The sequence below is a fragment of the Mus musculus genome, chromosome 11 (genome assembly GCF_000001635.26).
Source record: "Mus musculus strain C57BL/6J chromosome 11, GRCm38.p6 C57BL/6J".
NCBI lineage: Eukaryota > Metazoa > Chordata > Mammalia > Rodentia > Muridae > Mus > Mus musculus.
The window spans coordinates 84,047,242-84,073,126 of NC_000077.6; the positions used below are offsets into that span (position 1 = coordinate 84,047,242).

The 25,885-nt window shown below is 46.7% G+C and overlaps 1 protein-coding gene across 5 annotated transcripts; it reads right to left on the reverse strand.

Annotated features, from left to right (window-relative positions):
• Nucleotides 1–791: 791 nt before the first annotated feature.
• Nucleotides 792–22,015, reverse strand: Dusp14 (dual specificity phosphatase 14). Of its 5 annotated transcripts, none has more exons than XM_006533796.4 (4): nucleotides 21,831–22,015; nucleotides 21,240–21,339; nucleotides 3,591–3,679; nucleotides 792–2,069 (listed from the first exon to the last, which is right to left on the reverse strand). In XM_006533796.4, exon 4 carries the CDS (start codon nucleotides 1,970–1,972, stop codon nucleotides 1,376–1,378), a length of 597 nt encoding a protein of 198 aa, XP_006533859.1. In that variant the 5' UTR covers nucleotides 1,973–2,069; nucleotides 3,591–3,679; nucleotides 21,240–21,339; nucleotides 21,831–22,015; the 3' UTR covers nucleotides 792–1,375. The 5 variants fall into 5 exon arrangements, with proteins under 5 accessions (XP_006533859.1, XP_006533861.1, XP_006533860.1 ...); XM_006533798.4 differs by lacking the exon at nucleotides 21,831–22,015 and adding an exon at nucleotides 21,534–21,575; XM_006533797.4 differs by lacking the exon at nucleotides 21,831–22,015 and adding an exon at nucleotides 21,449–21,560.
• Between the last annotated feature and the right edge of the window lie 3,870 nt (nucleotides 22,016–25,885).

A 25,885-nucleotide genomic window follows, 5' to 3' on the forward strand; every position in this document is an offset into this window, starting at 1 on the left:
TTAGATAAAGATGGGTGCATGTAAGGGTGGATATAGTATAACAAAAAAGGTAACTTTTTGATGGAATCCCAGTGCCATAAACCAGATAAAATCAAGATAGAGTTCAATTATGTATGTTGAGGGCGTGTCTCCTTAAAACAGATCAAAAAGCCAGAAAACTGTTCTGTGAACACATGACCTGGCTGATAAAAGGGAAAAGTGCTCCCCCCACCCCACCCTTCCCCGGGGTTGCCTGGCCTCCCAGTACTCACCCAGGGAGCAAACAGAGAGGAGCTTGTTAAAACCTGTGCTGCTTCCCCTACAAGTCACTACTGGCAGCTTTACTGGAAGCCGTTGCTCTTTGCTTAGGCTGAGGTTTGCGGTAGACAAGAGGCTTTTTGTGTTACTAGGTGAGCAGAGGCAGGTCTTCCATTTCTTTGAGGGTGTACTTGACACTTTAACCAAGACAAAACTGGAACTCAGCACCTTTAATCAGTGTGTGTGCCACCAGGGGTGCCCCACCTTTTGACCTTGTGACATGACTTTTGTCTGCTGCTCTGTGGGGCCACATGCACAGCTCTCCTGGGATCTTACTGCTCAGGAGCTGCAGGTTGGACAATCTACTCCACACTTCCCACATTCAGGTGATACTAATTTCTGCTCATCTGCAAGGACGGGCAATGTTGCTGATCTGATTCCGGTGGGGTTTTTACTTTAAGATGTGACTGTGATGGTCCTAAGAACCACAGTTGAACAGTGACTGGGGAGCATCCTTCTTCCACTGCGCACACTCACACACCCAAAATGATTAATAAAGGGCTTATGTTAAGCAAGTTTATTAAAAATAACGCTAATGTGATCCCAGGGCACACTAATTTCAAGAGGGTCTTTGCAACAGATTTTTATCATAACCACTTATCAACTAAACAACAATGAACTTAACTTATAGAATCAAATAACAGAGGAAAAGGACCAGGCTAATCCTGTAGGGACTGAGCTGCCCTTGATCTTCCTTAAACCGACCAGCCTGCAGCCCTTGGCAAAGCTGGTCTCTAGAGGGTTAATCAGGACCAGAACTGAGCAATGAGCTCCTACTGCACCTGCTAAGGCTCTTAAAAGTCAGGAGCCAGAAAGAAAGCAGGAAAGGTGTCCTACACTGGTCCAGCTGTTACAAATGATTAAAGGCCAGTTAAAGATTTCCATGTTCACTATTTCAAAATGCTAGTTTTAAAAAACGTCACAGGCAACGCACGTATTTCCCCTCCCCATCTCTTAAACCCGAACACCCAGCGTAGAAACCCTCTCGGGAGAACCAGAGAGAGAGGAAGAGGGGAACAGATGGTGTGTGGCAGATGCTGGTACTGCTGAGGGGCTGTGGATGCCAGCTGTGGCAACACTAAATCCCCCAATAAGGCATCAAGTGTCGGGACTCCTTCTCATAAACGTCTGGGATGATGCCATAGGGTGTCTGTACCATCTTAACTGAAGACTTCCCAAAGAGCTGGCTCTCGTAGTCTATCAGCTGCCTCCAGAAGCCCAGGTTGGGCCTGATGACAGGCCTCCGGGCTTTCACCCAGTTGTATGCCTCCAACAGGCACAGATTGTGGAATTTCATCAGGTACGCAATACAGAGGGTGGCCGAGCGGCTCACGCCTGCCGCACAGTGCACCAAGGTAGCCCCGTGCTTCTTGCTCACACTGTGGATCTTGTCGGCCACAGTGTCAAAGTACAGTCTAATGGGGGCATGAGGAATGTCAGCCAGAGGCACTTTAACATATTCAAACTGGGGCCAGTTGAAGTTGGGGATCTCGATGGTGGCATTGATGACGCAGGTGATGCCGCGGGCCTGGAGGAGGTGCCAGTTGGAGGCCACGCTGGCTCTGCCCAAGAAGAGAGAGGAGGTGATCTGAGCAATGCCTCCTATGTCTCCCTCGGAAATCATCCGAGGGGCCATGAGAGTCCGTGGGAGCGTGCTGTGACCTCTGGAGCTCATGAAGATGCCAGTGGTCACACTATCATCATCAGGGGGCAAGACCAGAGAGCAGTGGAGTCCGTCCTCCACCAGGGAATCCAAGACTGCAGCCTCCTTCCTGCAAAATACAGGTAACTGTCAGAACCTTACACGTTACTCGGCCACCGCAGCCACCACCTCCAGCGCTTTGGGGGAAGGGAAGGGAAAGAATTAGGAAGTAAGGCAGAGTGCATGCTTTGCAGGAAGCATATAAGTCATTTTCTATTGACCATTGGGAGATGTAGCCTGCAATGCCAAAATGTAAAATCAATATGAAACTACACTTTTTTTTAATCCCTTCAGTGAAAATAGTCACCCTATTTTTAGAAAAAGTTAAAAGACAGAAAACATGCCTGACTGGTTCCTGAAGAGCCACCTGGCAGAGTCCTCCTGAAGGGAGGGGCATTCCTCAATTTTTCAGGGTTGGGATCAAACCCAGACTCACACTGGCTACAGGAGTCTACTGGCACTAAGTTACAGTCCCTGCCCAGAAATCCAAAGTGTTGTACTCCACAGAGCCGTGCTACCGCATGCTTCTCACTCCTGCGTTTCCCTAAACCTGATTCAAGGCATTGAGACCGTGTATGGAGTGAGATCACGCCAGGCGAGGTAGTTAGTAAACTGCCGTTTCGGGATGACGAAACTGGACACCAGCAAAAGGAAGCCACATTGTGTGTGCTCCTTGCTGTTTGAAAGTACATCTTTATACCTATTTACTGTGTGGTGTGTGTGTGTGTGTATGTATGCGAGGGCATGGGGGTGGGGGACGGTGAGAGGACATGTCATGGAGTTCTCTCCTTCCATCATGGGCTTCAGGGACCGAACTCAGGTCGTCAGGCTTGGCAAGCACCTTTATCTGCTAAGCCATCTGACCAGCCCCAAGACACTAACGTCTTTTCATTTTCATCATGTGTGAATTTTTTTAAAAATTTGAGTACTGTGGCCTTTCCATGGAAATAATCCTAGGCAATTTGGAGGCTGTGTGTGTGTGTGTGTGTGTGTGTGTGTGTGTGTAGGAGGCAGGGGAAGGGGAGGTTACAGTGCTAGAGAGTGAACCAGGGCCTGCCTTAGCATGCTAGTTAGTAGTACCACAGGAGTTAAATCCTCAACTCTGAAGGTCATGCATGGTCTTCAAATTAGCTAAATAAGAATTTATCTGAGCTGACCCTAAGCAATAACCTTACCTTCCTCTGCCAATTCTAAGCTCCCAAGTGAATTCTGCTGGGTTCAGGGATGTGCTGGAATTAACATTAATTTAGTCTAGTGCCTGAAATCTATGTTATTAGTAAAGTGTTTACTATAAAATATTGGTGTATGTTTGTAACCACAGAAGAGGAAATCATTGAGCCGGGCATGGTAGCAAGTCATAGGCAGAGGACTTGCATCCCGGGCCAGCCTGGTCTACTGGGCGAGACCATGTCCCAGGAAGGAAAAGGTAATTATTCTAATTACTGGTTTCCTGAGATTTCAGACATACCAATCTCTTACTGCCAAACCAACTTGTTTGTGCATCTTGACACTTAAGTAACACCTGTCTGACGTCACAGGAATCCAGAGTGCTCCTCCCAGCCTGCATAGCGGCAATGCGATGGCTACTCACGTGCTAAGGATTTCCAGGGAGCTGGAGCCCTGGGTCTGGATCCAGAAGGTCTTGGGAGCGGTGCTTGTTACAGTGAGTACAAATCAGATCTGTGGGAAGACAAAGAGGCAAGGATGTAGCCAGTCAGGAAGGCCATGCCGTTCTTCCTAGATTCTTGCTGCTAAGTCAAATTTGGGATGGAGTTTGGAAGCGGGGTCTGCTGAACATTTTGGGTGTGACTTAAAGAATATGCCAGTAGAAAACAACAACTGGGTCTCAGAGACATAAGCCCACAGTCTGCAAGCTCTAGGTACAGCTTTGGCAATGACGAAAACAAAGGTAATTCAAGGACCACACTACATGATACCATTGGAGGAATGTAGAGGCCTGTAAGATGTAAGGCTGAGCCACAACCTCTTCTTGATACCTGCTGTCACCCCCAGGAGCACAAGGAACTGGGACTGAAGTCACCACAGGAAGAACAGAAAAACAAGAAGGGGGGTAGGCATGATAAGCTGTGACCTGGGGTAGGAGTTCAAGGTGACATGGTGTGGGGTTAGGAGCATTGTCTTCAGACATGGGACCAGGACAGCTCCACAGATGGCAGGGCCACTCCACAGGGCCACCAAGTGACCCTACTGTTCAGGAGAGCAAGCCCAAAAGTTCCTTCTCTTCCCTGTTCTAGCCTTTGTCCATTATGTGGCCTGACGGATGCCATGACCATCTCCTGAAAGGGGTTCCCTTCCACAAAGATCCTCCCCCACTGCACCCCCCCCCCGACGCCTCACCCAGATAAGCACCACATGTACTTACATACATGTTTGTTTACAGCTTGGCTTGCATGTAAATGATGTGTAAATTGACATAACCACCCAGTGTGATTTTTTGACACAAACACTCCAGACACAGGACTTCAAAATAAGACAGCCAGGTCTCCCACGCGGCACCCTCACGGTCTTTTACAGCATATTCCTCTTTGCCCCCTACCCTCATTTTACAATTTTTGAAGTTTATCTTTGAGACAGAATCTTACTATTGTAGCCTTGGTTAACTACTAGCCTTGAATCACCTATATAGCCTAGACCAGCCTCAAACTCTTAATCCTCCTGCCTCAGGCTCCTGAGTGCTGGATTTGCATGCATGTATCCCCACACTTAGCTTCTTTGATCATAAGCACAAGATTAATGGTGCCAGGCATAACTCCCTTTTTATTGCTGAATAGTGCTCCACAGTGCAAATACAACATGCGATTTATTTGCTCGCCAACTGAATTGTTTCTAGCTTCTGGCTATTGTGAGTAAAGCCATTACAGATGTCAGGAGCAGACCTTTGTGTGAACGAACAAAAGCCCTCCCTTGGTTAAATACCTAGGAGTAAAGACATGGCATGTAGGTTTAAGACTTTCAGACAGTTTAGAAAGTTGGGCACAGTAAGGCAAACCCATCATACAGACACTGGGAGGGAGGCTAGGGCAGAAAGAAGGATCATAAATTCAATGACAGCCTGAGCTACACTAGTAAGTCCCTGTCCCCACAGCAAACCAAAGAGAATAAAGCAGTTTAAAAGATAGGTTAGGGCAAGAGTTTACTTCTATGCTGGAGAAGTTTGCCTGGCATGTGACTTCCCTGCTCCACCCCAGCAAAAGGAAAAACACAGTCCTGGGGCTGGCAAGATGGCTTAGCAGGCCAAGGTGCTTTCCACACTGAGCCCGAGGACATGGGCTCCACCCCCACAGCCCATGAGGGGAGGACGGAGCCGACACCTCCCAGCTGTCCTGACCTCTGACACTGAGGTGTGCGCCACCCAACAAATAAATGTAGAACACCAGAAACTGGACAGACAGTTCAACAGCTAAGAACTTGCAGGGGGTTGGGGTGCAGTCCCAGCACCCATAAGACAGTTCCAAACCGCTGTAACTCCAGTTCTAGAGGGATACGATGCTGGGCCACTGTGGGCAGTCATGCACGTAGTACATGCATGTGTGCATACATGCATTCGTTCATCCAGGCATGCAAGCAGTCATACACATAAGTGACCCATGCCTGTGATCCCAGCACTTGGGAGGCGGAGGTTCAAGCCCCTCCTCAGCTATGTAGAAAGTCTGGTGCCAGCCTAGATTACATGAGGCCTTATACTATACCCACATCCAGGTTTAGTTCTGTCACAGTGAATGCAGTGACTTTCCTATCAGAATCTTCTGGGAGATATGTTCGGTACGTTGGGGATTCCCAAACCACTGGGCCTCACTTTCTGTGGTTCTGGAGCAGGATTGGAGGACTTGGATTTTATAGGTTCTGCTGATGTTGGTCAGAAACAGACAGAACCGCGGAAGCAGTTGATGCTGTTTGGTACCACCTAGGAATACCCCCAGCCACACACACACACTTACCCTGAAGTGCTCAGAGTACTGCCCCGCCCCGCCCCTCCCAACTGGAGAGCCCGTCCATGATGGGTCCACAGAGTACTACACGTGCAAGCAGTCAGAAGACAGGTGAAGATGTAAGGTGTGTGTGTGTGTGTGTGTGTGTGTGTGTGTGTGTGTGTGTATGTGTGTATGTGTGTGTGTGTTGGACATAAAAGGTGAGCTGGCCAGCAGCATGTGGTCGTCCCCTGGCAAAATTCTCTTAATTTTAAAGAACAAAATCACAGAAGTAATAAGCCCAAAACTGAAAAAGGTGAGGACTCGCTATTCAAATTCCCATGTGGCTGTCTCGTTGCCTAGTCAGGAGGGACTCAGCCTGCGCTCTCCCCTCCCCCCCACAAAAAAAAAAAAACAAAAAAAAAAACCCTGCCATCCAGGCTGGAGGCCCTTTCAGCAGCGTGGTCTCCCAGGGACCCAGGCTGTGCAAAGGCAGACTGGAGGCCCAGCTTTGCCCGTTACTGCTCATGCAATCAGTGTGGACAGAGAGGACAGATTGTGCGTCCTCCAGGCAGAATCCAAGAGAGGCAGACACGATGCTCTGTTCCTGCTGCCACCGCTTGGTCCTGTGCCAGCAAACCTGCTCCAAATGCCAAAGCTGGCTACAAGGTTTAGAGAACCTTCTGCCAGCAAGTCCTGGGACGGCAGGTACTTTGCAAGCTCCTCTTCCCCCTTACAGACTGGAAAACACAAGTTTGGGCAGGGTGAGGTGATTGCAACATGAAGGGAACTAAAGCCAGGAAAAGTCAGCTCTGCCCCATGCACTGTGGGACTGTGTAGGGAGCTGTGTCCTCATTGCCTTCGTCATGGTGTCCTGCCAGCAGCAACCAAGGCGGACCCCTTTAAACAGTGACAGACAAGCCTGAGCCCAGATGGACTCCTGCCTGTCACCTAGTGAGAACAGAGGGCTGCCACAGCCGGCATACCCTCCAGGGCACAGAACCATCCTCACCGCATAGGGACACCATCAAGGAGTTGTCGCTGGGTTGAACATAAGCAGCCTACTTTGACCCGGTTCTAACGGCAGGTCCCGACTGTAAAGAATATAAAAGCCCACGGGTATTACATCATAAGTACATAAAGTCAACTTAGTAGATGTCTGCTAAGAGTCTGGCCTGTGTGTGAGTCTGGCCTATGTGTATGCATGTGGATCAGAGACTGCCCCAGGGCTGAGCGAGCAGGCCCTCCACTGCTGCACACTGGCCTATGGAAGCATCCACCACACACCATCCTGTCCACATCAGCCGTCCCAAGCTGCTGTGTGGCTGCCTTTTCTTCTTGGAGGGAAACATGGTTCCTAACCAAAGGGAATAACAACAAGAGACAAAGGCACAAAGACAGACCAGACACAGAAGATTGGGGGAAGGGGAGTGCTCGGGGGGGGGGGGGGGGGGGGAGGGGGACTTTCTAAAACCAGGCATGTTGGCTTATACCTTAAATTCCAGCACTTGGAGGCAGAGGCAGATAGATGTCTGTTAAGTTCAAGGCCAGCCTGGTCTATGTAAGACACTGTCTCAAAGCAAAAAATATCGGATGTGGGTATAAGATGTCAGATGCCAGGCACAGTGCACGCCTCTAATGCAACACTCCGAGGCAGCCATGGAAGGATGGCACAGCAAGCTCAGGAACAGCGTGACTTACTGAGGCACTGGCCTCTGGATGATAAGTGTCAAGTACTAACAACAAAGTTTAGCATCAGAGTCTCATGGGCAGTATCTTAGTCTTGTACCAACTAGTAACAGTTGCCCTTGCAGAACTCTGGGCATGTAGGATCTGTGCTGTGGTTACACACTGGTAATCCACAGCCTGATCAATGCCATTGTGACTGAGAATGTCTGGAAATCCTGGCCTGTTCAGAGCACTCACCCGACTGTCACCAAAGCTGCTGCTTCTCTGGAACACTGGCAGCCACTAGACTTAGCAGGTAAAGGTGTCAAGTCCTATCTGTGTTTGTCTTTTCTCATGTTGAAAATGCAGAAAGTGGCCAAGTGGCCACAGAGGTGCAGAAGGGCTAGAGAGAACTGCAAAGTGGTTGAAAACATTCCTAGCTCAGACCATGGGGATGGTTAGGGGACAATGAAAGGGAATTGTGGGATATGGGTGCTCATGAAGAGGGGAATGGAAAGACGTTGAGGGGGCTCTATCTGGGAAGTGGGGGACAGGAATACTTGATAAACAATACACACACATTTATACACACACACACTATAGTGATGAAGCTATGTCTCTCTTGAGCTGATAATGTTCCCCACAAGAACCATAGACTACAAAACTAGCACCAATCACAAATCTTTTAAGCTGTTGGTCAGTGTCCAAATGACTCAAAATGCATAGACTCTTGCTGCTGCCTTTGATGCCTCTCAGAGGTTGAAGTTAAGCCCCTCTTGCTAAGTGTGTTGTACATTCAGAACACAGGATTCAGATATTGAGCTGGATCAAACCTGGAAGCCTCCTTCCTGCAGCTTAGCTCCCATAGTGCTGTTGCCCAGCTATAAACCACAGCAATGACTAGCACCATAAGACAAAGGTGTAGTAGTGGCGCTCACATGTTGGTAGCAACCAACCAACAGCTGTCTGATTGGACTTAAAGCTCACTCAACAAGAGGGACTGGAATCTTAGGCAACTTCTCGGGGCTAGTGAGGTCATGGGCCTTAGAGAAGAATCTACTACCGCCATTCTGCTAGACTGGCATCATTACATTCTAAATCTACCCTTGTACCCATAGATAGGTGTGGCTACCTCCCCCCATCGACAGCAAATGGAGACCAACACAGACAACCACAATGGGGCACAATGCAGAGGTCAGTGGGTTGTGGGGAGCCCAGCCCCAGTGGATACATCTACATCACAGCTCCTGCATCTATGACTCAGGGAACGTCACAGAAGACAGGGCAGAAAAATTCTAAGAACCAGAGGACAGGAAGCCTGCTGTGTCACCACCTCTCTTAGAAATGGCCACATAAACAAAACCTGAACAATGATTGTATCATTAGGCATGCTAAGGAGGAAGGGGGAGTTTTTCATAGGGCCCCACCCCTAGACAAAAGCCTTCAGGAAGGAATTAATCTCTTCCAGGGTGACTGGTAGCCCAGTACAAAGTAATCAGCCCTGAAGCCATAAGCACCAAACAAAAATGGACTCAGATGTGTATCAGTCCATATGTACAACAATAATAAAAGAGGTTATCAATTTGAGAATTGGAATGGAACATAGGAGGAGCTGGAGGAGAGGGAAAGGTGAAATGTAATTAATTAAAATTAATTAAAATGTAATTAATTTAAAATGTAAATAAATAAAATAATGAAGTATTCCAGGCTTTAGGGTCAAAGTACATACCAGTGCAAGGATATATCATAGATATATATGTATATATAAACAAAAACAAAAAGGCACTTAACCCTGAGCCAACTCTCCAGCCCCCAAACTTACTTTTTTTTTTTTGGTTTTTCGAGACAGGGTTTCTCTGTGTAGCCCTGGCTGTCCTGGAACTTACTCTGTAGACCAAGCTGGCCTCGAACTCAAAAAACTGCCTGCCTCTGCCTCCCAAATGCTGGGATTAAAGGTGTGCACCACCACGCCCGGCTAAACTTACCTTTTTTATACTCAAAATGCAGTCACATTTCATCCATCTCTTTGCTAAGTAAGCATCTATCTAGTTCTTTAAGAAACAATGAGACCCAAGCATTTTAGCATACACAGTGATAAATATTACTTTTCTCATTTAATTTTCACTATTAAATCACAAATGTGCACCACTGAAAAGTTGACGGCCACTCTGTTTTTGAAACAAGTTCAAGTAGCCCAGGTTAGCCCTTAACCCACTTTGTAGCTGAGGTTGACCTGGAACTCCTGATCATCTTAAGACCACCTCCCAAGTGCTTAAATTACAAGTGTAGGCCACCACACTTAGCATAAACCATTCACTCAGACTAAAAACTGTAACACTTTTAATAGCCTTTCGTTATGGGACCACTTGACAGAACATTAAGAATAAAGTTCTAACAATTAGTATGATATTCATGTTGAAGTAAAATGTTGCTTAACTGAAAAAAAGTGAGCGGACCGAGTGTCATACCCTTGACAGTCTGCACTAGGAGGTCGGGGTCATTTTGCTTTCGCCACCAGGTGAATGAAATGATACAGCAGTGGTTTTGGATAAAGACAAATGCACACAGTACACATGAAACTAAAGATACCTGTAATCCCAGAAGGTGGGAGCTGAGGCAGGAGGATTGCAGTGGATTTGAGACCAGCCTAGGCTAGTGAGCACTGAGGGACTGGACTACATAGTGAGATATCATCTCAGAAAACCAAACCCTGAACAAGTGGAACACTTTACACTGTTCCACCCGGCTCAGCCGTACCATCCCTGAGCAGGTGCAGCTGCCACACAACTGCCCCATACAGTGTGACCAACTTAACAGTTGACCACCCCCTTGACCTCCTATGGACACATCTGCTAAGCCCAGTGAATGATACCAGCTAAATGCAACTGGAGAACACTTCTCTTTACAGGAAGAGATGGCCACTCCATTTGATGGGCTCAGGGAGCTAGAAAGCCAAAATAGGAGCTGGAGAGATGGCTCAGAGGCTAAGAAAGAGCCCTGGCTGCTTTTCCAGGGGACCCAGGTTCAATTCCTAGCACCCACATGGCAGCTCACAACTGTCTGTAACTCCAGTTCCAAGGGATTCAACATCCTTACGCAGACATGCAGGTAAATAAAAATAAAACAATAAAAACTTAAAAAGTCAATAGTGATACACAAATCTGAAGATGTTTGGCTCTAGGCCAGGCATAGTATCTCATCCCTGTAATCCCAGGACTCAGGAGACTGCCAGGAAGACTGCTGTGCGTTCCAGGCCAGCATGGGCTAAAGAGTGAGGCCCTGGTTCTCTGTGATCAATCCATTGAACTTCCTCACTAGGATACAATGAGCAAGGGGAAAAGACTGCAAGGAGCTATGTAAAATGAACGGTGCATTCATTCAGGTACCATGGGGTGACCTGGGTGTCTTCGTCAGGGTTCTCTAGAATGACAGAACTTAAGGAATGTGTATATTAAGGGGATCTATTGTAATGACTTACAGGCTGCAGTCCAACTAGCCCAACAATGGGCAGCTGTGGATGGGAAGGCTAAGAATTAGTAGTCGCTCAGTCCCACCAAGCTAGTCTTCTGTAGAAGTAGGTTCCAACAGATAGATATGCTGGCAAGCAAGTGCAAGCTGCTGAAGACGTCTTCCTTCTTCCAATGTCCCTATGTAGGCCCCCAGCAGAAGGTGTGACACCACCTCAAATTAAAGGTATGTGCCACCACACCTGGATCTAAAACTTACTTTGTCCAAGGCTGACCTTGAACTCAGGGACCTGCTTGCCTCAATCTCCTGGAATTAAAGGCATGTATTACCTTGCCTGGGCCTAAGTTTATGACCACTGTGTCTCAAGATCTCTATGGCAAGATCCAGGTCAGAAACCTGAATCTTCCAGCCTCAAGGTCTGGATCACAGGCGTGCCTTCCATTTCTGGGTTGTAGTTCATTCCAGATGTAATCAAGTTGACAACCAGGAATAGCCATCACACTAAGTAATTACGGGGTAACCTGGAATTCTTTTCTCTCTGTTGGGAGTCCTGGGAATCGAACAGCACACACGCACGCACGCACTCTACCGCTGAGCTAATTTCTCAGCCCCTTGTTTATCTGAGATGTGGTCTAAGTTGTTCAGGATGCCCTTGAGCTCATTTTACAGTCAAGACAGGGGCTGGAGAGATGGCTCAGGGGGTAAGAGCACCTGACTGCTCTTCCGAAGGTCTGAAGTTCAAGTCCCAGCAACCACAAGGTGGCTCACAACCACCTGTAATGAGATAATGAGATCTGATGCCCTATTCAGGTGCGTCAGAAGACAGCTACAGTGTACTTACATATAATTAATAATAATAAAAAAAATACAGTCAAGACAATCCTTGAAATTGCAATTCTGCCTCAGTTTCCCAAAATGCCAGGAATGCAGACCTAAAACACCACACCCAACTAGAATCCTTATCTTTTTTTACTTTGAAACAAGATCTATTGTAGCCTATCATGGCTTTGAATCCCAGATCTTGCCCTTCCCACCTCACCCCCCCACTGCCTCCAAGTACTGGAATTACATATGCACCACTGTGCCTGATTTAGAACTTGAAAGTTTTAAGTGTGACTCTCACCTAGCTGTGTTTACTGAACCATTTAATATACGATGTGATATTGGCACATTTTTCAGGGTGGGGCTGATATCCCTGGAAACCCAGGTTTTGTGAAGGCCTCAACCAAAAAAACAAAAGAACAAATAAACAGCAAAAAGAATTTAAACAGGGCTGTAGAGATGGCTCAGCAATTAAGAGCAGTGACTGCTCTTCCAGAGGTCCCGAGTTCAAATCCCAGCAACCACATGGTGGTTCACAACCATCTGTAATGAGATCTGACTCCCTCTTCTGCTGTGTCTTAAGACAGCTACAGTGTACTCATATATAATAAATAAATAAATAAATCTTTTTTTTTAAAAAGATGTCAGTGTCATAAAGGATGTAAAAGGGGATAGACTATGAATCCATTAAAGAAAAAAAAAGAATTTAACATAAATGAGGCTTCCAAGGTGAGGTTCTCACCAGCTCTTCTGGGATTGGCCTCAGTTGAGTGCTATGCCTAAACTAGTCCTACAGCCGTATCAGGCTATATGTGCAAGGTCCAACCAACAGTCAAGGGGAAATCCAAGCTGATCAAAGACTACAAATGTAAGACACATGAGCATGAGCCTAGCCTCAGGCCCCATGTCACCTGACTTTTATTGCCCACTGATGACCTAGCCATTATCAAGCAAACACAAGTTATCCCCACTACACCAGGTCTGCTTGGGTTCTTAGACTACAGGAATGTTTGGAAAGGTACACGCTTTCTCCAAGAAGCAGAGTAGTGGCCATCTGAATAATCATAGCATTTGGGAGGTGAGGCAGGAACAGGTGAAGACCTGAACTACACAGTGAGTTTGAGGACAGCCTGTACTATATTAGACCTTGTTCTGAAATTAAAAAAAAAAAAAGGACTGTGAGAATTTGATCATCATGAAAAAATGATGCATTACATACATCTCAGAACAACCTAGGGGAAAGAGACAAGCACTAAGAGACTCAAATGTGGAAGGCAAACAACAGAGAGTATAGCAGTGCAAAGAGGGAGCATAGGATGAAAGCACAGTAAAATCAGCCAGCCACGCTGAGAACTCAGTTGGTCCTTAAGGAGAGATAGTAGCACACTTCCTACTGCTATAATAATAAAATACAGGAGGCTGAGTGCTATGGACAGAAAAGGGCAGGTTATATATCTCAGGGTAGAACCCAGGAGGAAGCCTAGGGTTTTATCTCAATAATTCCCCTCCTGCACGAGTTTTATGTAGCGCGAAGTTTTTGAGGCTGAAGGTCCACAGATGGTCAGCTTCATTTTTATAACCCTTAGCTGCATCACAACATAGATGACGGCAATGGTGGGAGACATGGAAGGACTCAAGGCAGAGACCAGCAAGGGGCCAGGCTGACTGTGCAGTCATCCTCTTTAGAGCCCACTCTAAAACAGCGCCAATCCCTAATCTGACTGTGATGCCCCAATGACCTAATTACCTTCTGGCAGGCCCCGCCCTCCCAACCCTGCCACACTGAAAACCAAGCCTCAGGGCAGCACATCCACATCCCAGCAGGCTAAGGAAGAGCCTGCTTCTTCCTCTAACCCACCTAGGTATGTTATCATTATTGCCTGACTTTTCTTTAAAATTACATTTTTAAAAAGATCTATTTCTTATTATATTTAGTTACATTGTAGGTGCCTTCAGACACACCAGAAGAGGGCGTCAGATCTCATTACAGGTGGTTGTAAGCCACCATGTGGTTGCTGGGATTTGAACTCAGGACCTTTGGAAGAGCTGCCAATGCTCTTACCCGCTGAGCCATCTCTCTAGCCCTAAAATTACATTTTAACTTGTGTGTTGTACATGTGTCTCTTTCCACCACTTGGGGCCCTGGGATCACACACAGGTCATCAGCCTTGGCGGCACACACCTTTATCTGCTGGCCCATCTTGCCAGCCTCCATTACTGCCTTTCAAGGGCCTCCTTTCCAGATTCCTGGTGCAGAACCCATGCCTTTTGTTACTGCTCCTTCCTACTCCCTGGGTGCCCCCAAAGCTAACAGCACGGCCCCTCTCCACAAGCTTGACAAAAAAACGCAGACTTTCAGGCGCTATCCCAACAACTACAGCTCAAATCCTGCACATCACAAGATGCCACCCAATATCCAGGAATGATTTCTTTCCCCACTGATGCCACTGCAGCCTACAGAGGGCCAGGGGGCTCATTATCGCTGCCAGGGTACCCAGATGAAGACCAGAGGGCGATGGAGGTGCACAGGCTTTTCCAGCCTCTACAGCAAGCACGAGTAAGTAACCCCGCTGGGACCAGGACCGCCTGCCACCAGCTGGGCACTGATGATACGTCACTTGGCCCAGCCACAGCCAACCAGTCACTCTAGAGATTCCCAAAAGGTCCAGTGAGAAAGCACATAGGCTGGAAAGCTGAGGTATCTTGAAGAGACTGTCCCCGAAGAAGCAGGACCAGGAAAATGAAGGCACGGTCCCAAGATCTCAGTCCTCAAAAGGCCACAGTATTACTTTAAGGAAGACAAAGGGGTTTGTAAATCAGAATTAAGTACACAGGAAGGCCCTCCAAAATTAGCAATCACTCCTTGGTCAGTTTACCCTTTGATGTGCAATTGGGCCAGATCAGAATCCTAAGAACTCCAGCAGCAAGCTTGACTCTCCCCCAAAGGGATTTACCACATACCTGAAGGGTGTGTACGTACGTGTGGAATTTATACCAACTTAGGAGTGCTGACAAGGGCTGGAGAGATGGCTCAGCAGTTAAGAGGACCAAGTGCTCTTCCAGAGGTCCTAAGTTCAATTCCCAGCAACCACATGGTGACTCACAACCATCTGTAATAAGGTCTGATGCCCTCTTCTGGTGTGTCTGAAGACAGCTACAGTGTACTCATGTACATAAAATAAATAAATAAATCTAAAAAAAAAAAGAGTGCTGACAAAATAATTTCCATTTTTCTGTCTTAAGTTTTAGAAATTGTTTTATGTTGGGGGGGGGGGGTTGCCTACACCTTTGTGCATGTGTCTGGTATGTATATACCTGGTATGTGAGGAGGCCAGAAGAGGGCATCATATTACCTGGAACTTGGGTTACAGACTGCTGTGAGAACACACACACAGTATCGCAAACAGTAATAAAATAAATAGGTTGGAAAAATAAATAAGTAAATAAATAGGTTGGCAGAAACATTTCAGTAAAGGATGAATACTTTATAGAGCTTTTTGTTTTCTGGAACAGGGTCTCCTGATCCCTGGCTGGCCTTACATTTGCTGTTTAGCAGAGGAACTTTTAATCCTCCATCCTCTGCCATCCAAGTGCCAGAAATACAGGAGCGGGCCTCCACAGCTGACTGAACTCTTCATAAAAAAAAAATAAAAAAAAATAAAAAGCTTCAATGATATAATCTCAAAAAACAACAACCGCCATAGGCCATCCATCTGGGACTTGACTAGGCATGGATTTCAAAAGTGCCTTCTCCTCCAGAGACTACAGGATGGAAGGAGGAGTTAACAGCTGACAAACAGGGCAGGAAGTGCTCTCTGGTCAGTCACCACTGACGCACCCAGATGAGCTGAGCCAGCCTCACTAACAAGTCACTGACAAGTGGCTGGCAGCAGCTGCCAAGTCAAGAGGTTATCAAAACACACCAATGGGCTCTCTCTTCTGACAATACTTTTTAATCCTATTCTCAGGGCTATCTTTTCCTGAAAGCCAGATCTGAAACAAACAAAAAAAATTTTACAAGCAAAAAAAAAAAAAAAAAAAATTAGTGGGGGCTGGAAAGATGGCTCAGCTGTTAGGGGCATTGAATTCTCTTCCAAGGGAGCCGGATTCAAATCCCTTCACCCACGTGGCAGCTCACAAGTGTTTGTAACTCCAAGATCACATAGACATGTGTGCAGGCAAAACACGACGAATGCACATAAAACAAAGGTAGATAAATTTTAAAAGGTATTTGTGGCCTATGTAAGTAAAAACTGAAAGCAAAGTACTATAGCATTTTCTAAGCTGCCTTCCAGAAGGAATAGAAAGGACCCATGGCTCCCACGGCTCTGAACTTACTCTTTCATCACCCTCTGGCTGTGAGGAAGGGTCTCCTGGGAGGCCTCAGAACCTATGCTCTCTGGACAGAGAGAATATGTAACAGGGTGGAATTTAGTCAATGTCTCTCGATGACTTCATCTCTCTCCTTCCTCACCCCCCCCCCCCACACACATCCCTAACTTTAAACCCAGCCAGCAAACCCAAATACAAAAGCCTAACAAAGAGTGTGCTGGGAATGAGTGTATGGGATAGCCTCTAAATTGCCACTCCTTTTATTTTCATGAAGAGTGAGAGGAAGGCTTCCGTTGACATCTCTATGTCATCTATTCCTGTAGCACAGGTGCTGTTGTACAGCTGTGTTATGTGCCTCTTAGGAACTTGCACACACAAGTGTGTCCGTCCTTCCTTGTCCTTAGAGTTCTTTACCAAGGCTGGGTGTGAGTTCACACCCGCCTCACATATTTGAGTTCAACCTTCAGGGCTGGGCACAAAGCAAGCATTCACCAGATTAGGAGTCACTCAAGGCCTTTAAAGACTTCTATTTTTAGAACCTCATTTTGCATAGGTAAATTTTCTGTAACTATAAACTGTCAAATCATATCAATAAAGAGTCTGTTGAGTAGTTTTCAACTAAGTACAGTGGGAAAACTGTTTCTGGTTTATGTCAACCCAAACCATAGAACTTTTTGTCTTGTTTTGTTTTGTCAAGACAGGTTGCATAGCCCTCTTGCTGCCCTGGACCTTGCTCTGTACACCAGTCTGGTCTCAAACTCAGATCTGCCTGCCTCTGCCTCCAGGGTGAGATCAAAGGCATGCACCAGCCACCACAGCCTGGCCTGTTTTGGTTTCTTCGGGACAGAAACTGTGTATTTTCTGGCTGTCCTGGAACAATTCTATAGACCAAGTTGGCCTCTGCCTCCCAATTGTTGGGATTAAAGGTATGAGACCCACCTGAGAATCACAAAACTTAGCGGGAGTAAAGAGAAACACATTAGAGGGGGCTGGAGAGATGGGTCAGTAGTTAAGAACACTAGCTGCTCTATTAGAGGACCCTGGTTCAATTCCCAGCAGCCACCTGGTGGCTTACAACTGTCTGTAACTTCTGTTCCAGAGGGGATCCAATGCCTTCTGCCCTTTGCAGGCATGTAGTGTACAAACATACATGCAGATAGAACAACCACTCACAGACATGCTGGTGCATTATACAACAGGAACCAAACTAACCCCCAGCCCCATGACACGTAGCCACTTAACTATCCAAGCCTGCTGTGGTTAAACAGCAAACACACTTAGTGACCTAAGACTTCAAAGTGGACACCACTGCAGGAATGTAAATTGAGACACTCTCTTTTGAAAAAGAGCATCACTCCTAACCCAGGACTATTCATAATTGCCCAAGGCTACAAACAACTCAAAATGTTCACCAACATATGACATTGACAGGTAATGTTTACCCCAAAATGAACCAACTACAGTCTCAGACAACATACAGACGAATCTTCAAAAATCATAGTGCTGGGCTGGTGAGATGGCTCAGTGGGTAAGAGCACCCGACTGCTCTTCCGAAGGTCAGGAGTTCAAATCCCAGCAACCACATGGTGGCTCACAACCATCCGTAACAAGATCTGACTCCCTCTTCTGGAGTGTCTGAGGACAGCTACAGTGTACTTGCATATAATCAATAAATAAATCTTTAAAAAAAAAAAAAAATCATAGTGCAGGGGCTGGAGAGATGGCTCAGTGGTTAAGAACACTGGCTGCTATTTCAGAGGACCTAGCTAGGTTCAATTCCCAGCCTCCACATGGCAGCTTAAACTATCTTTAACTCTAGACTTCCCTAAGAAGACTGACACCTTCTTCTGGCCCCTCTGGGCACCAAGCACAAATATAGTACACAGACAAACCTGCAGCTGAAAACTCCACACACATAAAAAATATGAATTAAAAATTCAAACACTACAGTGCATTAATTTACACAATTATCTATATGTTCACTATATATATATATAAAATATATATTACACATAACACACACATATATCTATATATATCTATATATATAGTTATTGCAAGTGAAAAGAAAAACCTAAGCCTGGTGTTGTAGCAAATGCCTATAATCCCAGCAGCTGGGAGGCAGAGGCAGGCAGATCTCAGTGAGTTTGAGGTCATCCTGGTCTACAGAGCAAGTTTCAGGACAGCTAGGGATACACTAGAGACCCCATCGCAAACAAACAAGACCTAAAAAAAATGTTGCATAAAGGTGAAAGGGGCATGAACAGCTGTGCTGTTTAGGTTTATGCTTAGAGGTAAAAACCATAGGCAAAGGAGATTATTTCCATTATAGTCAGTACAGTAATCAGCTGTCCTGAAAAAGTAGTGGGGGGTTAGGGGGGAGGGGAAAATGCAGTAGGAGTCTGCTTCTTGGCTGTGGTTACCCTTACATCTTTCTCTAAAGTAACTGATCAAGTTACCCATTCAGTTTATTCCTTCATCGAGTACCAAAAAACAGGCTCCGATCCCAGGAAAAGAGCACTCCTCTCACTATTACTAGGTGTCTAAGGTCGTGTCTAAGGTCGTGTCTAAGGTCGTGACCCTCATTTGCTTTCTTACCTCAGCACCCAGCCCGGTGCCTTTAGAACAGCAAAACTCCTTAGTAAATGTTTGCTATGCAAAGTCATGCCCTGCTGACATGAACTTGTCAGATGAACCCTTTTCCTGCCATTGACTCCAGCTGAGCTGCGGCACCCTCCTCCATTAACGCTTTCCTTTCTGTTGTGTCACCCCAGGGAAGCGATCATAAATAATGAAGCTACCACCTTAAATGCGAGCCCTGTAAGTTTATACCCAGGCCATCGGTTGCTTTAGCAACTCTTCTGCCTTCCACTCCCTCTTGTGTCTTCTCTGTGCAAAGACAATCCGCTGCTGTTGGTCGTGCGTGCCTGTCGTGTTTGTGTATTAATAGGGAAGTTTCCATTCTGCACCTGGGAGTAAAACCAAGCATCACAACGACCCAGCTCCTTTCAAGTTGTTTGTGAGATCCTTCTGCCTGTTGCTCAGAGAGATAGTAAGGTGCTGGCAGAGTTAACATGATTTTACCTAAAAAGCATGCTACCTGTTCTAGACAGAAACCAAATTGCTATAAACCGGATCCACTCTAAAATGATTTTGTTAGCAAGTCACTTATGCAAATACACATCTTATTAAAACGCTGGGAAGAGTCTACAAGATACAAGCCAACAGAAAGACACACAGACAGCCATTCTTTTGAAGATTAAAGGAAGACAATGACCTGATCTATAAAGTCCTAATTTTTCAGATGGAATGAGCCAAGCCTTTTTTTGTGATGCTGGGAAAATATTTTTAATCCATCTTGTTAAAAAAAGGAAAAGAAATTCCTCATGCAAAGGTATACATCTAATTCAAAGATTTCTCTTAACCCTAATTTCAATCCCAAAGTCTTGAAGGATTTCCCCGATTTAGAAGCTCCAGCAGTAAATCTGTGTGCAGCTCTATTAAGGGATCTCACAGAATGCATACCTGCAGTCAGCCAGTATCAAAGGTTTCCTTCCGAGAGGAGGACTAAGCTCAGCGGCGCGGCGCTCTCGAAAAGGATGCTGAGAAGACTCGAATGAAGCCAACTGTCTCCCGTTTTATGGGGGAAAGCCAAAAATACCAAGCAGCTATTCTCCTCCCCCAAGCGTCAGTAGGTGAGTCAGAGCTGGAGGCAGGAGTGGGGCCCATGTGTCAAGCCGCCTGTGCAGGGCTCCTTCCTCCCTCCTCCCGGGAACTCTCGGCCCTCGTCTGACCTCATGGGAATTCTTAAGGTGTCTCCAGCAAGGAAGAAGTGGTGCCTCACTCTGGGGGTGCCTCACTCCTCTGTTTCTCAAGGAAACCGAGACTAAATGCCCTTTATGAGTCCACAAAAGACAACAGCAAATTGCAGCCCTAAACACAACTTTGCAAAGAATACATACAACACCCAAAGAGTTGCATCTTGTTGGAGGGACCCGGCTTTGTAGCTGAGGCCTGCGGCTGCAGACCACTGTCCCTTGGCCTCTCTGACCTTTCATTGTCCTCAGGGAGGATGTTCTGGTATCCCATTAAACTTCAAAGTTGGTACTTTTTGGAGCAAGAACTGCAGGAAACTGCGTTAAAACTCTTGGTCCACATTTCATTAAAGTCAGTTAAGAATCCGAATCCTTGCCTCCGTTTTTTACATCTACAAATCGGGAAAGCACAGCTCTCCACCTACCTCTTAGAAACTTCACTGAAAACTACCCAGAGAACGTAAACCAAATGCCGTGGGGCTCTCCTGAGTGGAAAGTATGAGGTATTGTTTTTAGTATTATTAGACCGGGAGACTACTGGTAAAACACCCCGCCTTCTCTTGCCTCTAAGATGCCCAGTTACCATAACATTAGCCGATGCCACTGGCAACATCCACTTCAATAGAAGGTAGTTATACAATCCTAAGGCGGCTACACCACTCGGCTCCCTTCCCTACCCCAAGCCCAGTACAATTCAACTTCGCTCCAGAGCAAGGATACTTAGGAGAAATAAGAGTCAGATGTGAGCATGGTGCACACCAATCTAACACCGAGGAGAGACGCTCAAGTTGAGTTCTTGGCATAGCAGAAAGCCAAGTGTTTCCAGGGGGTGGCGGGGCCGGTCGCGGGGTGCATGCTGACGCCTGCCGGCTTGGGTTCGGGGATCCCAGCCTCTCCCGCCCCGCGCCCCGAGGTCGCCGAGCACCCGCACAAAGTTTGCAGAGCCGAGGGTCGCATGCGCCCGGGCCCCTCTGGCTCTCCCCCGCACCCCGTACCGAGTGTGCCGGTGGCGGCAGCGGCGGCTCTCGGGTCCGTGCTGCTGCGAGGCTCGCGGCTTCTGCCCGCCGGCCTCGCGCGCCTCCCGCTCCCTGCGCGCTGCCGCCCTCTTCCGAGCGCGGGCCCGCAGCGGGGACGAGCGTGGGTTCCGGGCGCCGCGCGTGCGCGCTGCGGCGCGGGCAGGTCCTCCTGGCCCCGGTTCCTACTCACCTGGACTTACTCGCAGACCCCTGCTCCTTGAAGCCGCGTTGTCCTCCGGCCCAGCTTCTGAGCTGGCGTTCGAAGAATCTGTCCAAATGCAGAGAGGCAACTGCGGGAAGAGACAGAATAAAAGGTGTGAGCGCCGCAGCCAGTGACTAATCACCGCCTCTCAGCCACCCCCTCCTCCTCCCCCGGGCGAGACAGCCCCAGGTGCGGACCCAAGGGGGAAGGCAAAGCCACTCTTTTTTGCTTGTTTGTTGAGGCAAGGTCTCACTATGTAGACCAGGTTGGCCTGGAACTCACAGAGACTCGCCTGCCTCTGCCTTTATCTCCCTAAAGCTGGGATTAAAGGTATAAACCACCACGCCCTAATTCTTCCGTCAACTGCTGGGTGGATTTTGATTGACAGGTGAGGGAAGTAACTGGGGAAACTCCAAAGGAGTTAAAGACCCCTAAACCTCTGATGCATTGACAGTACCCACACTCCTAGGTACAACGAGGCTGACTTGTGGAACCCTTGAAATTTCTTTGCTCTCAACTAGCTCTCTCGCTCTCTCCCTCTCTCTTTCCTCTCTTTCTGTCCTCTTTAGGTTTTCTCACCTGAAATGAATGGATGCAAACTGACTTTAGCGCCACCCTACTCTTCTCTTCGCAAAACTGAGGGGCGATACAGGGGCGGTAGGAACGACTTCCTCCAGCCTCTGCAGTGAGTCAGACTCCAGGAGTCCTGACTTGGCGCTCGGTTGGTCCTGTGCTCACCCAAGCAATGCCCTCGCTGTAGCAAATCGCTGACATCAGAACTGCTGAAGTCAAACTAGTATTCTTGGATTTGGGGGAGGGGACAGAGGAGGAGCACGCCGCACTTAGGGCTTACTTAACAGTTTCTAGCATCTTCAAGTAAAACCTGGAGGTTTTTGTTTTACTTTCTTTCTTTTTTTAATCTCCATTGGCCAACTGGATTCAGTCTTTTTGTGGGTGCTGCAATATCTAGAAGTTTTTGTCTGTTTCCCAGACGAAAATATAACAGCAGAGGCATTTTAGTGATAATACAGGGAAAGCTAAAATGGCCTAGACTGAAGAGATTTGATGCCATTAAAAAGCATGAGAGCTTTAAAATTAGGCAAAATTAACCATTTCATGAAGAACACAAGGAGACTAAGATTAGGTTAAAGCACCGAGTTCAAACTGCATGGGAATATATCTTTCTGGTACTATTATCATTCCGGCAGTTTATTTCATGACCTGCTTTTGACATCCCTAATGTAAAAATAGCAAAATCTCTACTGGAAGTGATTGAATGCTGTTTGTATTTCTGCATGTCCCTCTACAGTGCTTCTCTCTCACACACACACACACACACACCCGTGCTGCCACCCTTTAACGCAGTGACCACCCCCAACCATATTGTTATTGTTGTTGCTACTTCCTAAGTATAATTTTGCTACTGTTTTGAACCATAACGTAAATGTCTGACATGAAGGATAGCTGATGTGGGACCCGTATGAAAGGGTCTTGGCCCACAAGCTGAGAACCTACAGTCCTGTACTCACTTCATGACTTGGTGGCAGTCACACTCCTCCTTAAATTCCATCCAGTTTTGTTTTTTGGGATCATTTTTGCTTACATTATTACTTGCACATGAGTAAGTTCTGGGTGGGGACAAGGAGCAGGACAGCTTTTGTAGACTATGCGATATAAGCCTTCCAGGAAAAGTCACACCCTAATTTAAGAGGGAGAGGCAAGCTCATGCAAAGAGACCCTTCTCTGTGTAGTTTATGCTAATGATCTAGAGTTAAGTAGAAAGGATGGCTGAAATATCTTCTCTGTAGATCTTTGCAGGGGCCCCAAGAGCCTTTGCTGGCTTCTAAGCCCTTGATATGCAGCCTGTGTGACCAAGGAACCATTTTTTTCTTTCTTTCTTTTTTAAAAAAGATTTATTTATTTTATGTATATGAGTAGTACACTGTAGCTGTACAGATGGTTGTGAGCCATCATGTAGTTGGCTGGGAATTGAACTCAGGACCTCTGCTCACTCTGGCCCCACTTGCTCTGGCCCAAAGATTTCTTTATTATTACATGTAAGTACACTGTAGCTGTCTTCAGGCACACCAGAAGAGGGAATTAGATCTCATTACAGATGGTTGTGAGCCACCATGTGGTTTCTGGGATTTGAACTCAGGACCTTCAGAAGAGCAGTCAGTGCTCATAACCACTGAGCCATCTCTCCAGCCCGGAACTCATTTTCTAATGTTAGTCCTTTTTAGTTGATTCAAATGTATTTGTTTATAGTAGCAGTGATTGAACCTAAGGTCCTTGTGCATGGCCAGCATGCGCTGTACCAACTGAACCATATCCCCCAACTTGGTAACTCCAAATGTATTCATTTAATTTGTGTGAGTGTTTTGTCTACATGTATGTCTGTCACCATGTGGGTGCCCAGTGCCCACAGAGGGCCTAGAAGAGAGCAAGAGAGCAGCCAACCCCTAAAACTGTAGTTACAGGTGTTTATGAGGTGCCATATGGGTGCTGAGTATTGAACCTAGGACTTCTTGAACAATGCTCTTAAATGCTTTCTCAACAGCTCCAAAAGAGGAACTACTCCCCCCCCCCCCCGCCCCAGGGTTTTATTGTGTAGCCCTGGCTAGACCCTAGCTACCTGTCTCTGCCTTCTCAGTGCCAGGATTTATGGCCTGTGCCACAAAGCCTGGGTCACTTCAGATTTAAATAGTTACATGTAGCTAATGGATTGGCACTTTCTAGACTATAAATATGTGTTTATGGATGTCAATTACTTTAGTAGCCCTCAGTTACAAAAGTACAGGTTGTAGGTGCCCAGCCAAGGTTTGGGTCCTCCTGGCCACAACCACTTAATTGGTACTTTGGCCCAGTGCAGTATCTTCAGAGGGAGACCTGGGTAGCCACAGAGAGCAGAGGCTGAAGACTTCTACTCTGATTCTACTCTGTTATCTTCCTCCCCCAGAATATCCTCAGTTGCTTGGGCAGTGACTGCTCTGTGTCTTTACATTGACGTCCATGTGTCTCCTAGGAAGAATGTTTGCAGGGCTGGAGAAATGGCTCAGCAGTTAAGAACACATAGTGCTCTGCCGAAGGGAGCCTCCTAGTTTGGTTGTGGCATCCACCTTGGGTGGCTTACAACTGCCTACAATTCCAGCTACATAGGAGTCAATGCCCTCTTCTAGTGCCCTCTCCTGACCTTCTCAGGCACACACACACACTTTTTAATTAAGAAAGAATGCTTGCATATTTATGTCCCAGCTTCTGGTTGACAAATTGGCCCAGCTTTTCCTTTTTTTTTTTTTTTTTTTTTTTCCTTCGAGACAGGGTTTCTCTGTGTAGCCCTGGCTGTCCTGGAACTCACTTTGTAAACCAGGCTGGCCTCGAACTCAGAAATCTGCCTGCCTCTGCCTCCCGAGTGCTGGGATTAAAGGCATGCACCACCACGCCCGGCTTTTTTTTTTTTTTTTTTAACCAGTGATCTTATATGATTTGCTGATTTGCTCAACTTGATCTTTGCCAACCCAGTCACGCTTCAGACTTGAAAAGTGAAGAATCTGGTCCAGGGTTATGTATTGTTACTAAACAAGAACCAAGAGAACTAGGGGCGGCAGCAGAGGCTGGCAGTCTTAGAGGGAGGGGCAGGAGAATCAAGAGCTCAAGGCCAGCCTCAGCACTGCAAGTTTGAGGCTCCAACAGAACACCTCAAAAGGAACAATAGTGAACAGCGATTACTGTGCAAATCTTTCCAATATACCAAATAAAGAAAACACTTGCCAAAAGCCAATAGAGCACAATTTCCCTCCTTGTAATTTGTGGTAGTAACTCTTTATTTAAGCACCAGTGCTGGGGTGGAGGGATGGATCAATGGCTAAGAGCACATGCTGTTCTTGCAGAGGACTCTGGTTCAGTTCCCAGAACCCACAGGATGGGTCACACCCATCCATAATTCCAGTTCCAGATCTGATTTCCTCTTCTGCCCTTCCCTGGCACCAGGCACACAGTGCACATACATGCATGCATGTATGCATGTAAAACATTTATTCATACAGAATAATAAAATAAATAAACCTACATTTGTAAATTATGTTTAAAAAGAGGAATGAAAAACTAAGGTAATTGCCCCAAAGGACAGTCAACTACAGTGGTGACAATTCCAGAGATGGTAAGAGACGTCTTTTCTTTTCTTTTCTTTTCTTTTCTTTTCTTTTCTTTTCTTTTCTTGGGTTGGGAGGGCTCACTATGTACCCCCGGCTGTCCTGGAACTTGCCATGTAGACCAGGCTGTCCTTCGGTCTGCCTCTGCCTCCCTAGTCCTGGGGAGTAAAGGAGTGCATCACCACACCCCACAGGAGACACCCCTTTAAAGACATCTAAGATAATTCATGATGCTTTACATAATTTCCTAAAACACCAGAAGAGGAAAAACCTGGTCCTGCTGAAGAGAAACAAACGTACACGTCAGCTCTGAAGTCTGGAGACTCCCCTTTGGTTATGAAATTCCATCTGTGTCATCTCAAGCTGCTGAATATGTAAATGAAGGTCTGTGCATGGCAGGGCAGCTGAGATTCTGGGACAGTACCATAGCACCTACTGTCCTCCCGTTCATCTGCCCTTTGCTAAACTCTAGCAAATCTGTTA

Coding starts and splice junctions, on each gene's coding strand:
- Dusp14 (XM_006533796.4), bottom strand. CDS start 1,972: ATGAGCTCCAGAGGTCACAGCACGCTCCCACGGACTCTCATGGCCCCT.